General features: G+C 41.6%; 1 protein-coding gene across 1 annotated transcript in view; it reads left to right on the top strand.

The window, feature by feature from the left end:
• Positions 1-16,890, top strand: part of ARHGEF26 (Rho guanine nucleotide exchange factor 26) — a 216,713-nt gene that overhangs the window by 144,470 nt on the left and 55,353 nt on the right. Inside the window, exon 11 of the mRNA XM_073626013.1 lies at positions 9,271-9,425. Coding sequence (XP_073482114.1) covers positions 9,271-9,425 — 155 coding nt within the window. The remainder of the gene's footprint in view (positions 1-9,270; positions 9,426-16,890) is intronic.

Below are 16,890 nucleotides of genomic sequence, written 5' to 3'. Positions count from 1 at the left end.
TTGTGAAGTATTCTCTTGATTGTAGACTTTGACAATGATATGCCCACCTCCTGGAGAGTGTCCTTCACTTGTCTAGATGTTGTGAATGGGTTTTTCTTTACCATAGACAGGATCCTGCGATCATCCACCACTGTTGTCTTCCGTGGAGGTCCAGGTCTTTTTATGTTGCTGAGCTCACTAGTGTGTTTTTATTTCCTCAGAATGCACCAAACTGTAAACTGTTGATTTGGTCACTCCTAATGTTGCTGCTATCGCTCTGATGGATTTGTTTCATTTTTGAACCCTTACAATGGCCTGTTTTACTTTCATGGACAGCTCCTTTAAACGCATGACGTAGGTTCACAGCAATAAATTCCAAATGCAAATACCACACTTAGAACCAACTTTTACCTGCTTAATTGATAAAGACATAACGAAGGAGTAGCCCACACCTGGCCATGAAACCGCTTTTGATTCAATTGCCCAATTACTTTTGGTCCCTTAAAAAAGGGAGGATGGCTATTCTTAAGAGCTGTATTTCCTAAACCCTCCCTCTGATTTGTATGTACATACCCTCAAATTAAACCTGAGAGTGTACACTTTGTCCATATCCATTATATAACTATAGCTTGAATATGATATACCACAAAAAAACAAAACTTGTGCTGCCTGTGTCCAAATTTATATGGACCTAACTGTATATTTTATAGTAAGGAGAATGTAACCGCAAGAGTGTGATCACATTAAGAAAGGTGGTAGCACCCAAAACTCCAAAGCAGGCAAAAAACTTTGAAAAGGAGATCTTGCTGCTGTAGTCCCCAAAAGATATAGGAAACCGGTGGATGATTTAACCTACTAGACTGTGCCTATAGCTACTGGCTGAACAAGGCAGCCATTTAAAAATTATCCGGAGAAATTTAGGAACTGATCTTCTAGAAATGTTAGGTGCTTAGTTATTAAAGTTGTGCTCCAGGCAGGGATCCCCCCCAACAAACAATACCCCACCTCTTCTAATTGTTGCATTAATAACATCACCACATAATAATGGTTATTTCACATTTGGACATTTGTCTGACAAATTAAATCACATGCTGATCTCTTATTTTAGTTTAAGACTATGGCGTTTGGAGTTTCCCATCAAAGTGTCCAGTGTACAAAGCTGTATTATGAAATGCTTCAAGCATCAGTCAAACATGATTACAATCCCTGAAAGGGTTCTCATACAGCTTGCCACTTAAATGATTTAAAGAAAAATAAAGTTGAAGTTGAGTTTTTAAAGATTTTTATTATTATTTTCAAGCATCTAACACACACACACACACACACACACAGCATATATAATAAAGTAGCAGATTCTGAAAGTAAATGGCTTTCGAATGACTAACTGGGTTCTGTCATGCCTATTGTGGTGTTTGTCATTTTTCATTCTCTTGCATGTTAGTCATTCTTTCTCTTCTTACAAGACGCTCCTTAATTACATGTCAAGTAATGTTGAACCTGAGGGAAGATCTGCCACGTCCTAACTCATCTTAGCTATTTCCTACCTTTCTTAGGCTGTGTTGCCAAATGCAGTGAATGGTGTGACGGTTTTCCTATTGTTTACGTTTTTCCGGAGTGAAAACAATTTGCATGGCCCTGAGGATCCAGTTGAATATGAAACATTTAAGAGAGTGAATCATGTTCAGTCTTTTGGAATGTAATGTATTATTATAAGATGCCAGATACAGAACAGCAATTAACAAGTTTGGATAATCATTTGAAAGAAATGCATTCCTTCCTCGAATAATTAAGTTAATTTTCATAATCTAGCTGACTGCAGTACAGGTTTGAAAGAGATATTATAGCTCGCCTGATGGCATTGTTCTCTCTAATTACACAGCTGGCACTTTGTGAGACTACATTGTAGTTAGCTTTGGTTCTGGCTGTTTTTTAGGGTTGATAATTTAGATTTTTTCTAGAAATTTAGCCTGTCAAGATCTCTGGTAATAAATCGGTGATATCTAGAACATAGCGGCACCAACATGGAGGTTGAGGTTTTGACAACAACAATCCAACATAATGAACAGTTTGTCAAAGCAATAGCATTTTTTTTATTATTTTAAATACATGAAGGAAATGGGCTTTTTCTTTCACCAAGGAATGGTTTGGAAAGGACAGCAGAGATGGTCTTAGGTGATTCTTTTGAAGATAAGTAGATCTGTTTGTTACCTAGAACAAGGCTGTAGCTGTAGTCATAGAAAACCATGTGACTGCAATGGGGCTTAGATGCGCAGTTGGCCCAGCATTGTCTGTTTACTTTATGATTCACTGTATGCTAATCACAATTGGATTTATTGACTATGGTAAAGTAAATGTATCCACAGTTTGGGTCCTCTATACAACTGCATGAAAACAAAAACTATTGTGTCAAGATAAGAATTGCTTTCCTGGCAAAATAAAAATGAATACACACAAACAAAGTTTTTTGGCACTATGAACACTTGTTCATCAAATCTGTATATTGCCTACATTAACACAAAGTTCATGTCTGCAATTATCTCTCACAAACATCCCCTAAAATATCTCTTGTAATCTCTCTGGTGCAGTGAACAATATTACTGTATCCTGGACATAATAAAATAATACCTCAATGGGAATACGGAGGTTAGCCAACAATGACTAAACATATGGAATGTCTTGTAATGTAAAGTGTTTTGTAATAAAACAATATGTTAGGAGATGTGAAGACACGTTCTTTGTATTCTTAGCAGTAGCTCTTATAGTGTAGTTGATTTTCATCACATCTAAGGCAATGCTTATTAACACGGGGCCATCAGTCCACTGTCCATCAGTTTAATGCTCACTTTCCCCTGGCCTCTTTTTATGCACTGTATGCTAGACATTGGTGTACCTACCACATCTGGCACACGGACCCGATCTTTTTTTTTTTACACCCCGTCCCCCCCAAAAACATCTGAAAAAACAAACTGTTGCGCTGAATTGTGGGTGTGGCCAAATTGCACTAACAGTGAATACGGTATAAAACGGCATAGTTAAAAAACAAATACTCAGCACACATATGACACAATTCTCGTACCCACAAAACCTGCTTTAATGACTGAGCCACAAGTGAGAGTCCAACAGACATATATACACATTCAATTTAATAAAATAAAACCGTTTCATACCACTCAGTACACATGAACTCTTCCAGCATAGACCCCTCAGCAAAGACTGACCCACCCCCCCAGTATAGATCTTTCAGTACAGACCAACTCCCTTCCCCACCACAGACCCCCCCCCGGTACAACCCCCCCCCCAGTACAACTCTTCCAGCCCCCCCTTCCCCCAGTACAGGCCCCTTAGTGCAACCCTCTCAGTACAGTCGGACACTAGGCACAGACCCCTTAGTGCAGACAGACAGACCCCCTCCCCACAGCATAGAGCCCTTAACACAGATGGATCCCTCCAGCACAGATCAACCACCCCAGCACAGACTGACAACTCACCCCCCCTCCCCAGCACAGGCCCCTTAGTACAGACTCCTAAGTACAGAAACATCACCCAGCACTTACACATGTGTATCAGGCACCCATGATGTCGCCAATGATGTGTTTTTTGTTTTTTATTAATGCTTTAATTTATTTATCAAAGTCATGGTATAGCTAGTAGTCGTTACAGTCAACAACTGCATTAATACAATCTATGATTATTAAATGAAGGTGACCGATTTACCCATATGGATATAAATACTGGGGTAGGCCCTTAACACTTGGGTAAATATAAATGCTGGGGGTTATGAACATGACACCCCTTGAAAATATAAATGCCTAGGCATGTTCCTGACCCCCTATGGCGAACCTTGACACTCCACATGTTTTGGAACTACATTTCCCATGATGCTCATGCACTCTGCAGGGTAGTTGAGCATCATGGGAAATGCAGTTCCAAAACATCTGGGGTGCCAAGGTTCGCTATCACTGCCCTATGGGATATAATTGCTGGTGTATGCTCCTGACACTATGGGATATAAATCTTGGGGTATGTTCCTGACACACGTGGGAATATAAATGTTAGGGTAGGTTCCTGATAAACTTGGGTAAAATAAATTCTGGGGTATGTTCCTGACCTCCTTGGGGGAAACAAATCATGAGGTAAGTTCAAGTTGACACCTGGGGATATACATTCTGGGGTTTGTTCTGATAGTTGCATAGTAAGCTGTCTGAATGAGCAGTAAAACAGTTCAACATTACAAAACAAGTCCAGTTGAATGTGACCAAATACTTCAAGCTAGTCATCCATGAGATATAATCCAGGGTCTCTATATTGCCTTTAAAGTTGTTCCAAAGCCTAAATATTTTCTTACCTTAATGCAATCCCTACATTAGGGTAAAAAATGTATAGGTATAAGTATACCCCCCTTACCCCCCTTAAACTTACCTGAGCCCTCACTTGATCCAGTACTAGGCTTTGCTGTGGCAGTGGGAGCCACTGCTGTCAGTCAAATCCTGTGATGAGGGGGAATGGCTGAACCATGTTGTCTGTGTCTATGGACGCAGGCAGTATGGCTCGGGATTGAGCCTGCAGGTGTGTCATGATAGGAAACGGCTTCCTATGGTGGCAAAGAGAGAAGAGGAGTAGCCAGGAGTTCCGTCAGGGACCCCAGAAAAGTATTGGGGCCACTCTGTGCACAAAGCAGGTAAGTATAACATGTTTGTTATCTAAAAAAAAAATTGTAGTGCTGTAGATCTCAGCATTTACCATCTTTTCTGTGGAGTTTTCTTTGTAAGCCTTTGGTTAAGCCAGGGGTGCCCAACCTCTGGCCCGTGGGCCACATGTGGGTCGGGACACAGGAACCCATGATCTGGGACAGCAGCCACCAGTACCGGCCAGCAGCACCAGTTACCAACCAACAGTACCAGTACCAGCCAGTGGTAGCAGTACCAGTACCAACAGTACCAGTACCAACCAGCAGTACCAGTCATCAGTACCAGTACCCGCCAGAAGTACCCACCAGCAGTACCAGTACCCACCATCCGTACCAGTCATCAGTACCAGCTAGCAGTCTAAACCACCAGTACCAGCCAGAAGTACCCACCAGCAGTACCAGTACCCACCATTCGTAACAGTCATCAGTACCAGCCAGCAGTATAAACCAGCAGTAGCAGTACCAGCCAGCAGTATAAACCAGCAGTAGCAGTACCAGTACCCACCATCCATACCAGCCAGCAGTATAAACCAGCAGTACCAGTACCAGCCAGCAGTACCAATACCAGCCACCAGTATCAGTACCAGCCAGCACTACCAGTACCAACCAGCAGTACCAGTACCCGCCAGCAGTACCAGTACCAGCCAGCAGTACCAGTACCCACCAGCAGTACCAGTCAGCAGTACCAGTACCAGCCAACAGTACCTGCCAGCAGTACCAGCCAGCAGTACCAGCACCTGTCAGCAGTACCCACCTACAGTACCAGCCAGCTGCAGGAATCCTGAGGAAGAAGTGAAGATTGAGGTCAGTTGAGGAGCAGGTAATCCGCAGTGCATCAGTGTGAAAGGAGCCTTAGGCCCCTTTCACATGATCGGTCTGATCGGGTCCGCCTGTCTGTTTTTCAGGTGGACTCAAATGGACTCTCCATTCACCTCTATAGAGCAGCAGATGTAAACGGACTCATGTCCGTTTACACCCGCCTATCTGCACTCCGATCTCCTTAAAAAAAACCAGAAGGGGATCTGTCCCCTTCTGTCTGGGCGGATCGGAGGGCCCTTAGGGTAGAGCGGGATGCATCCGTGTCTGCTCTACATATGCAGAGTGGACACAGACTTGCCATCCCTTTATGCTCATTGTTGCCCGGGAACGGTTACAAAGTCGATAAAGTGGCCCTCGCTCTTCAAAAGGTTGGGCACCCCTGGGTTAAGCCTTTGTTTGCTTTGCATTCTGTCTCCAGATTCTTCCCTCTCTGGGTCCTGGCTCCATTCTCTCACAGGATTCCCTTGGAGCCACCTTTGTATGCATCCCAGCTGGCACCTACACATGCACTTAGAGGTAGCCAGGTGGCAAGCCGCTCCTCTGCCTCCCCCTTCTCTCTACAGCCGAGCTGTCTTGTCCCTTCTGGACAATATGAGACACTCAGGACTCGCTCTTCCCCACCCAGAAGTTTTGGGAAGCAGTGCTCTACGACCTGAAACCAGTGGCGATGATTTATTTAATAATATATGTTTTGTGCACAGAAATAAGCACATTATGTATTGGGGAATGTCAAATGCATTCAAAAGATTGTTTAATGTTATTTTAATCTTTGTTTATGTTTTATTATGTCAGTGTTTGATGGTAATTTCTTAATTTATTTATGTCCATTTATAAAACAAGACAGGGAACAATTAGAATGATTAGAGGGTAGTAAACAATAGCCGATCAGTTTTTTTTTTTTTTTTTTTTAATGAGTCAGTTCAGTGAAAAGTAAAAAAAAGTAAAAGTAAATGATGAGTTACTGCACCTTCCGCAAATTCGTTTTGCCTTGCTGCAAAAACCTTTGTGATGCTAGAGAATTTTTTTTTATTTAATTCTTATTAAAACGCTAGAATGACAAAGATAATTAGTGCACATTGTTTTTATTATCCAGTTATTATCTAGTCTACGCAGTCTTCTACAAAATATGTGCTTCGTTTGATGTCTTTGGTGTAACATTCTGGCTCACAACAGTCACAGAATAATACTACTTTAACCTGATTAATACATCATATCAAAAAGTCAAACTGTGCATAGCAATACTTGTTTATGCATTTTAGGTGGTAGAGAATGTCATATTTGAAATTCCTTTGGATTTCAGTTTAGGGGAGAAAAATGTAAACACCTGGTTCTTTTTTTAGCCTGTAACCCTTGCTTTTTGAAAAGCAAAGACGAAGCCATTGTTATACAGTATAACAAGAGTTATACCTAGATTCCATTTTGGCAGAGGATTGGTTAAGTTGGCTGCTTGTTGTTTCCATCTGAACTGTCCCGCTGCATTGACTCCTCACAGGAAACGGTCGACTTTTATTTAGGAAAGGAGTTACCAGTGCTGGCGCATTGCCCTTCAGTGTCTTGGCACAGCGTAAAGACATTTGATCAGGCATCCACTAGTCCCATGGTCTGGCTTAGAACCAAGAGATCCATTACTTTTCTCTTTGTAGTCATTAACCCTTCATTATAGTATTAAATACTGATAATTAAATGGATGTGAGGTGACAATAAGACATTTTAAAAAAGCAGAACAGCTTTAATGGTTATATAATCAAGTTCTGATTATTTAATTCCTTTGCTTACCCATACTTTTCAGATTTATTACTTTTAGACTTTGCCATCTTATAATGTGGCACTTTAACCATATACCAGTTTGTGAGTCATATAGACATAACACATGGAGACAAGCCCCATTAAATGTTATTTCATAAGTCTTTGTTAGTAATATAGATCCTCCCTAGCTTGAGCGAATGTAACTTGGACAGATCTGGTATTTACAAAGTTTTTGGACCCCCCTCCCCTTTCCTGATCTATTTGTCACCTGTGCAGCATTTTCTGGGTATTAATTGGGTGGTAGTGTTATGTTAACATTCACATATAACCCTTACCCTATTCAGGGAAATTCTGTAATAATAAAGTAATCTATATATATATTAGAAATAATCTAAGTGATGTCATACTATAAATGAACATGCAGTAATGATATCCAGACTTTTTATGTTATGCAAATGAATAAAGTTATAACATAGAGACATGCTCAGGCATAGGCAACAAAAAAAGTAGTGTGAAGAAAAGGGAAATGCTGAATTATTCTGTGTAGAGTTATTTGAGGACAAAAGAGTGCTAAAGACAAAAGAATATGAGATGAAGTTCACCTGTATAGGTAAGCCACATGCTAACCTGAACACAGCAGTGAATAATATGTGCCATAATGTGCCTGATTGTATAACATATTTAATATAACATAATTTCCTCTGTCAGCCCCACTGGGCCTCATAAAATATCCTGTGCAAACACAAACTCCCCTTCCCCAACCCTCCCCAATTGACCTTGCTCACACCCGAGGGATAGACAGCTTTGGCACTGTACATTGCATTATGGGATAGAGAGGGGCTGCTGTCTTGATACCATCTATGTCAGGGTATTTCAGGGAGGCACAGTAGGGCTCCTAAATGGGACTTTTGATGTAACAGATATACCACTTGTGTTACAGAACCATTTGGCATGCCACTGTGTCTAGCAATATCTTTAACAAGTGTGTGTGGGTCAATGTTGACAGTATTTGCCATGGACATTTAAGTATTATAGTTTCAATGACCTCCTTGCTGCTGCTCTGACCTTTGAGGTTAAATTGCTCCATAATAATTTCATAGTACCTGCAGTTTAGGGGTCAGTGAGGGATTGTTTTAAAGCTCATCTACTGCTTGTTCTAGTGTACCGTATAATAACTTTAACAATGAAATTCTCTTTTTTGCTCCCTTTTGGTCTGTTAAATATACCATTGGACTTGCTGATCTTGTCAGAGATTCAGTGCTGTCCTGTGTCTTCTGCAAACCCCCCCTGTTATTCTAACACGTCTTAAAGTGATTCTAAAGATTTGTTTTTATTCTTGGAAAAAAATAACAAACATGTAATACTTATCTACTCTTTACAGTGGTTTTGCACAGAGCAGTCCCAATACTCCTCTTCTGGGGTCCCCCACCAGCGCTCCTGGCTCCTCCCCCTTGACCTGGCTCCTCCCCCTTGACCAGCGCCTCCAGTAGCAAGCTGCTTGCTATGGGGGCACTGGCGCATGCTCACTCCCGAGTTCTGCTCTATGCATCTATAGGACACATAGAGACATGGTTCGGCCCTTCTCTCCGCGCTATCCTCATTGGCTCACTGGCTGTGATTGGCTCTTGCTGCTGTGTCTCAGCCAATGAGGAGAGAGAGACCTGGGACAGCTGAGGCCCCCGTGCACAACACTGGATCGAGATGGGGCTGAGGTAAGTATTAGGGGGACTTCAGCACATAGAAGGTAAAAAACGTTCAGCTATTATAACCACCTTAAGATCCTTCTGTTCTGAACATGGACTACAGAATGATTTGTTATTGTAATAAAGATCTGAGAGTGGGAGTGGTTAAGTAGTTAAGCAAAAGACACCAGGCAGGGCTTTACCCCAAGAACTGAAAGACTTTGGGTGTGCGCCACTGCATAAATGATTGCAGTTGGGGTATTTTATGTGACCTTCCCCTTTTGCACTTTGTAATTTTAATTTATTATATGGTTCTTTATTATCTTTCCACTGACCACATACGCTATGCTTCTTTAGCCATTCCCATTGGTGTCTTCCTCGCGGTGGTTACTGAAGCGGGGTGAGCTTACATCCTATGTAGAGGACACCGGCATTTTCTCCAAGAGAACAACAAAACAACAAGTCTACTTCCTCCTCTTCAATGACGTGCTGATCATCACAAAGAAAAAAAGGTAATTTCTGCCTTTTCACACAAATATCATATCTCTGCACCAGTGGAATTTCAGTGCCTGGCTGTTTGTCTTCAGCCCGGTCAACAGCCTGTCTAGCTAATGGCCAAACATGTCAGGAAGTCCGCTCTGAAGAAATCCCCTAGAATCCTAATACAAGAAAATGAAAATAAATATACATTTTATACTCTGTCACATAGCTGTATAGTTCAAATGACCCATCCACCCAAAACGTATTATACAGTTGTTGATAGACACTGAAGAGTTGTCTCTCATGGATTATAGTCCCTCACTGACCTGCCTAGCTGCTTGTACTGTAAAATCAGTCGGTTTCTAACAGCTCACCTACCTGGTATGTGCTTACATTCAAAGGCTGTCAGGCTGCAAATATTCTGCTTATCATAGCAACTAAGGTATGCCTCATTTACACTTGAGGTTAGAGGAGGTGATAACAATACATGGCTGAGCCATGTTTTTACTGCCCCACAGCTGCTTCCTCTTAGTCTGCAGAGGCAGCGGCGGAAGGTATACACATGCCGCAGCAGGCTTACCACCCACTGGAATTGACCCAGTAAATGCATCTGGGCTGCAACTGCCTTTGGGTGCAGATTGCTTTTCAGCAGACTAGCAGTTCTTTCCTCATGTGAAAACGAGCCCCTACACCTCAGTGATTTGATGTGCATTTCCCAAACTGCTTCAATGAGCTTAGTTGTACATTTTTGACAACTATATACTTTTATAGGAGCACTTGAAAACATGTTTTTCTTGCCTCTTCCCCTATCAACTAGCTTTATATTTGCTAAATCAAGAACATTGTCGCCTGAAAACAGCCGAGGAACATGAGTAAAAAAGCAACTTAAAAATACTAGAAAAAACTTAACTCCACCATGAATGTAGCTTAAAGGTAAAAGCGACAGTTCAGGTCGCGAAGCATGTAGAGCAAAAGTGCTTTTTTCCTACAATTGGAACCCAATTTGAGAGAATATCCATGTGTGGACATATTTCAACATTGTCACACAGGAAGTATTACCTGTTTGTTTCTTCAGGAGAACCACATTGAGTCCTATTTTTATGTCAACGTATTTTATTTATCGTTTTGCTCTTATATATGTACATTTAGTAAAAATTTTGTAAATTTAATTTTGTGCCCTTAAAGTTTAAGTTTTCCAAATGTTTACATTTCCTAAAGGTAAAAGGAGCAGGGCTATCATTCCCTCGGTTGTCAATTTTTAAGATGAATTTCTCCACAATGATTTTGACTACAAAGGTGAATGAAGGCGTGTTTTAAAGTGATTTTCCTGCTTGTTCAGAATAGTTTAATGAGTCTGGACATGGGTTCACTTTAAAGCGGAGTGCTACCCAAAAGTGGAACTTCCGCTCATCCGATTCCTCCCCCCTTCGGTGCCACAATTGGCACCTTTCAGGGGGGAGGGAGGTGCAGATACCTGTCTAATACAGGTATGTGCACCCAATTCCGGGAATAGACTCCTGCGGGAGTCACGCCCCTTCCCGCACCCCCCCCGCTGTCTCCTGGGAAACACACAGGTCCCAGGAGATAGCGGGGACCAGTTAGGATGCACAGCGCGACTCGTGCATGTGCAGTAGGGAACCGGGAAGTGAAGCCGCAACACTTCCCTTCCTGATTCCCTCACCGAGGATGGCGGCAGCAGCTGCCAAGACCCGAGCGATTGATCGGCTTCGACTGCCGACATCGCTGGACCCTGGGACAGTTAAGTGTCCATTTATTAAAAGTCAGCAGCTGCAGTATTTGTAGCTGCTGGCTTTTAATATTTTCTTTTTAGGTGGACTCCTGATTCCTGATTAGCAGAAGGTGTAAAAATATATGCTGGCGGGGACAGAGCTTAAACTATGGCTGGAAAATGTCTCCCCTAGGATTCTTATGACATGAAAAAAATCAACCCATTAGACTCCACCTTTAGCCAAATTATTTTTCTTTGGTGCCCTTTTTAAAGTGGTAGTAAACCGCCTGCAGGTTTAAGCCATAATACATTCATATGCACAGCATACTAGCACATTATGAAAGATTTACCTGCACACGGAGCGCTGTTACAGCTCCCCGGCACTTCCATTTTCACATGGTCTTCCTTCCAGATTCGCAAGCACAAATCCCACGCATGCGCGCAGGAGTCTGGCATGGAGCTCTAAAGGTACAGCATGGGTGTGCCTTCCCTTCAGAGCATATATGCTGGTGAGGTCACCGTGTGAATATCTCCTTAACAGTGCAAGTTTAGGAGATATTCACTGTACCTACAGGCTAGCCTTACTATAGGCTTACCTGTAAGTACAAGTTAAAAAAATGGACATTACTTCCACTTTAAAACTACTTTTTAAAGTACAGTAACTGGCTTAAAGCAGATATTCCACCTCATTGGCAAGGTTTACTTATTTAAGCTCCTCCCTCCTGCTGAGTGCCCCCCAATATGGGGGGAATTGGAGCAGGCTTGCTTCAGAGTAGCGCTCCTGTGAATAGACATTGTCCATTCACACACACAGGGTGGCTTGGCCCCGCCTCTGCTCTCTCCTCATTGGTTCAGTGGGTGTGATTGATAGCAGTGAGCCAATGAAGAGAGAGGCCCAGGTGAGCTGCTGCTCCAAAGCACATTGTTGGATCGAGATGAGGCTCAGGTAAGTATAAAGAGGCACTGGGGGGGGGCTGAACCCAGGAGGTTTTTTACCCTAATGCATGGAATGCATTAAGGTAAAAAAAACCTGCCTTTAGAACCACTTTAACTTGACGGTCAGTCACACATTGGAGGAAGCAATAAATCATGTGCCCATTCAGCTCTTGTAACCATATTGCAGCCCTGGCCCTAGTGAGAAAACCAATCTGTGTCTGGTTATGACTTTTCTTAAACCTCTCTTCCCAAGATCTACATACAAGAGTGAATAGAGCCTCTAGGTGTAAGAAAACCTAAAATGTCTGTAATGCAAGAGCATGTGCTCTCATGTTTTAGCTCAAATTCAGATGTCTGTGGTATCTTCGGTTTTCCTATTGTGTACTGAAGTTATGTTTGTAGCGGTTTTCCAAGATTGTCCACTGGAATATAAAATTACGCAATACTTCTCATCAGGGAAGCCCAAGGACTCCTGCACTCCGTACCTTACAGAGAGCTAAGGACTGTGTGAGGTTACACATTCTTCCAAACCAATCTCTCTGGCATTTTGTGAATGCCTATAAATCACATACAGCCTCACCATTAGCTTGGTTCCTCAATCCTCATTGGCCTTACTAGACGCTTGTGAGGAAAAATATTGTAGAATCATTCAAGATGGCTTTTTTCACTTGAATTTGTGTACAGTCAGCCATAGTAAAGAGCAAGGTAGGAGTGCAATGTGTAGTAACCCATAGCAATCAATCATGTGACTGTGCATGATCAGATTATTTGTTATTGACTACTTTATCCCAGATTATTGTTCTTTGTACTGCTTCATTAAATAAGCCTATTCATGTTTACCCCCTTGATTTTTGACATTAGATCTGCAGTGAATGGAAAAATAATATTTCCCTGTAAATAATCCCTTATAACAGTGTATTCAGAATAACTGTGTGCTGACTGAATTTGTCATGCTTTCTCCTCATTACCTCAGGCTCTTCATTGTGTCCAGACATGAAATTCCATATCTCAGATATAACTGCATTCCATTGTTGGGCATATTTAGAAAATAGTTTGAAGCAATGGCAGAAACAATCTCCACACCTTTAACTTGTATTTACGTCTTTTAGAAATGCAAGTTAGTAATCCGATTTCTTTTAAGTCAGTATTGCAGCTCTATAGGATTAAGATGTGAAACAATGCCAACACTGGGTAATGTACTAGGTCTGATCAGGGTTGTCTTTCAATGGGGGGGGGATCTGAGATATTGCACAAGTGCTACTTTGGTCACATAGTCTTCCAAGGTGCCCTGCTTATGAGTTTGTTGCCTGTTTACAGCCATTGTAAGAGGACCTCAACTCAAAAAGGGAAAATCTTCAATTTACTAAAACGTTTACAAATGTTAAATGTGCCTAAGGAGCACTCTGAAAATTCTACTTACGTCTTACATTTTGCTTCTCTGCGTCCTTCTAAAATACACATTATCCACATCTCTCAACTCCAGAAAGCAGGGGGCGAGGATCTGACATCACACACACCGCAGAGCTGGAGCATAGAGCTGTAATGTATTCTGATAGCTGAATGAAGGAAAGGGATGCACCCCCCTCTAACAGGCTCATAGAAAAAGCATACAGAGCTAAGTCTTCTGCTGTGTGTTGGGAAGGGGGGGGGGGGGGGGGTTGGCCAACTTCCTCTAGGCTAATATATTGCCTTAGAGTTTTTTCAGGGATTCATGCAGATAATAGAAAGATCAGAAAGGAACCAGACTTGGTGCTTCGGATTCAGGCTAGTACACACACTAGTGGGATATACTTTGTTCATTTTTTGTGTGTGAGGTTTACAACCATTATAAGATCAACTCAAAGTTGGGGTACAGGGGAGGAGATTTGTTGTGCGTTCATTACTTTATGTATATATTTGAATGTGTTTTACACTTCCATCATTGGCTGCTAGAACAAGGGCCCCCCCATATCCTAGCAACCAAGCATGCAGGTTAATCTAATCTGACAGTGGGCAGAGCCTAATGGTGAACTCTGAGACTAGATCCCATCAGGTTCACCTTGCCTGTGATTGACAGCGGGCAGATCGATAACCGCTATTCAGTCCAATAGCAGCTTTCGAATCTACGCACTGTATAAGGCAGACTTCATGGGGAACTAGTCTTAGAGTTCCCCATCATGCTCCACCCAACTGACAACTCCAATTTATTGCCACTGCATCTGTTAGTGGGCAAAGACTGATGGGCAATCCATCAGTTCTGCCTTGCCTGTGATTGACAGTGCATGGCAGGGGGCAGATTGGAAAGCTGCTATTGGACTGAATAGCAGCTGTCAATCTGCTCACAGCCATGTGCTGTCATCTGAAAGTAAATCAGGTTCTGCCCACCCCTAGTACTAATTTCCTTGACCATACACCTGTCAGTGTAATGGCCTCAATGGCTGAGGAGGGTAAGCGAGTGCACTGAGGAAGAAGTGTGGACACTCTGACCTCATTGCTGTCATTGACAGATTCATATACCTGTCTCTGACCCGTGTTTCTTTTTGACAGTTACATGAATTGGGCTAGTAGAAAGAGTCAGCGCAAAAGGGCCCGTGGGTAGTTTGATTGGCAGAGGTGCCCGATGTGGTTGTTCAAAGGATAGGCACCAGTCGTCTGCTTTAGTAAAACATTCAATTACTTTATTTCATCAAATAATATGTGTTTTGTGGCTTTAAATTGGTGTCTAATATCAGCTGAGTAGTGAGATCCACTTGGGGAATATTCTTTATTGGCCATTAGGTGGAATGTAGAGCTTGTGGCAGTGATATAATCTAGGTGGATCTCATGTGGCAGCTAGAAGTCCAAGATAAAGCTCTGTAAAAAGCATGTTTTTCCCATAGAAGTCATTATTTTTCTTGTGCAGTGTATGTACCTACAGTGCCTTAAAAAAGTATTCATACCCCTTGAAATGTTCCACATTTTGTCATGTTACAACCAAAAACGTAAATGTATTTTATTGGGATTTTATGTGATATGCCAACACAAAATGGTACATAATTGTGAAGTAGAAGGGAAATGATAAATGGTTTTCAATTTTTTTTACAAATACATATCTGAAAAGTGTGGTGTGCATTTGTATTCAGCCCCCTTTCCTCCGATATTTCTAACTTAAACCTAGTGGAACCGATTGCCTTCATAAGTCACCTAATTAGTAAATAGAGTCCACCTGTGTGTAATTTAATCTCAGTATAAATACAGCTGTTCTGTGAAGCCCTCAGGGGATTGTTAGAGAACCTTAGTGAACAAACAGCATCATGAAGACCAAAGAACACACCAGACAGGTCAGAGATAAGTTGTGGAAAAGCTTAAAGCAAGGTTAAGATATAAAAAAAATCCCAAGCTTTGAACATCTCACAGAGCACTGTTCAATTAATCATCCAAAAATGGAAAGAGTATGGCACAACTGCAAACCTACCAAGACATGGCCGTCCACCTAAACTGACAGGCCGGTCAAAGAGAGCATTAATCAGAGAAGCAGCCAAGAGGCCCATGGTAACTCTGGAGGAGCTGCAGAGACCACAGCTCTGGTGGGAGATTCTGTCCACAGCAGTGTTAATTTTGACAGCAAATTTCGATTTAATTTTAGTCTCAGGACTAAAATGGCATTTTAGTTTTAGTCCCATTTTAGTCTTCTGCAATTATTTTAGTCGTATTTAGTTGACTAAATCTCCAGCACATTTCAGTTAACTAAAATGTCCTACCTTTTAGTCGACTAAAATCTCCAGTACATTTTAATTGACTAAAACTCATTTTAGTCCTCTGAAATCGATTGGGTGTAATTAAATTGTAATGCATTAGTTAACATTTCTCTACAATTTCCAAACTCATTATATACTGATGGAGTGAAAAATCTCATATGTTATTATTTAAGGTATTGAGGTATGAACATGCACTAAAGGCCAGTGTTAATTTCAATTTAGTTTTAGTCTTAGTCTTTTGACTAAAATGCCATTTTAATTTTAGTCCCTATTTTAGTCTTTTGACTAAAATGCCATTTTAGTTTTAGTTGTATTTTAGTCATCTCATTTGTTTTAGTCGCATTTTAGTCGACTAAAATAGTATTCATTTAGTCAACTAAAATGTTTTAGTAATTTTAGTCGACGAAATTAACACTGGTCCACAGGACAACTATTAGTCGTGCACTCCACAAATCTGGCCTTTATGGAAGAGTGGCAAGAAGAAAGCCATTGTTGAAAGAAAACCATAAGAAGTCCCATTTGCAGTTTGCGAGAAGCCATGTGGGGGACACAGCAAACATGGAAGAAGGTGCTCTGGTCAGATGAGACCAAAATGTTACTTTTTGGCCTAAAAGCAAAACACTGTATGTGGCAGAAAACTAACACTGCACATCACCTTGAACACACCATCCCCACCGTAAAACATGGTGGTGGCAGCATCATGTTGTAGGGATGCTTTTCTTCAGCAGGGACAGGGAAGCTGGTCAGAGTTGATGGGAAGACGGATGGAGCCAAATACAGGGCAATCTTAGCGGAAACCCCTTTTAGAGTCTGCAAAAGACTTGAGACTGGGGGGAAGGTTCACCCTCCAGCAGGACAACGACCCTAAATATACAACCAGAGCTATAATGGAATGATCAAAGCATATTTATGTGTTAGAATGGCCCAGTCAAAGTCCAGACCTAAATCCAATTGAGAATCTGTGGCAAGACTTGAAAATTGCTGTTCACAGATGCTCTCTATCCAATCTGATAGAGCTTGAGCTATTTTGCAACGAAGAATGGGCAAAAATTTCACTCTCTAGATGTGCAAAGTTGGTAGAGACATACCCAAAAAGACTTGTAACTGTAATTGCAG

Source organism: Aquarana catesbeiana, linkage group LG04 (genome assembly GCF_042186555.1).
Source record: "Aquarana catesbeiana isolate 2022-GZ linkage group LG04, ASM4218655v1, whole genome shotgun sequence".
NCBI lineage: Eukaryota > Metazoa > Chordata > Amphibia > Anura > Ranidae > Aquarana > Aquarana catesbeiana.
The sequence above is the reverse complement of the archived record's forward strand: the minus strand, read 5'-3'. Positions and strand labels throughout refer to the sequence as shown.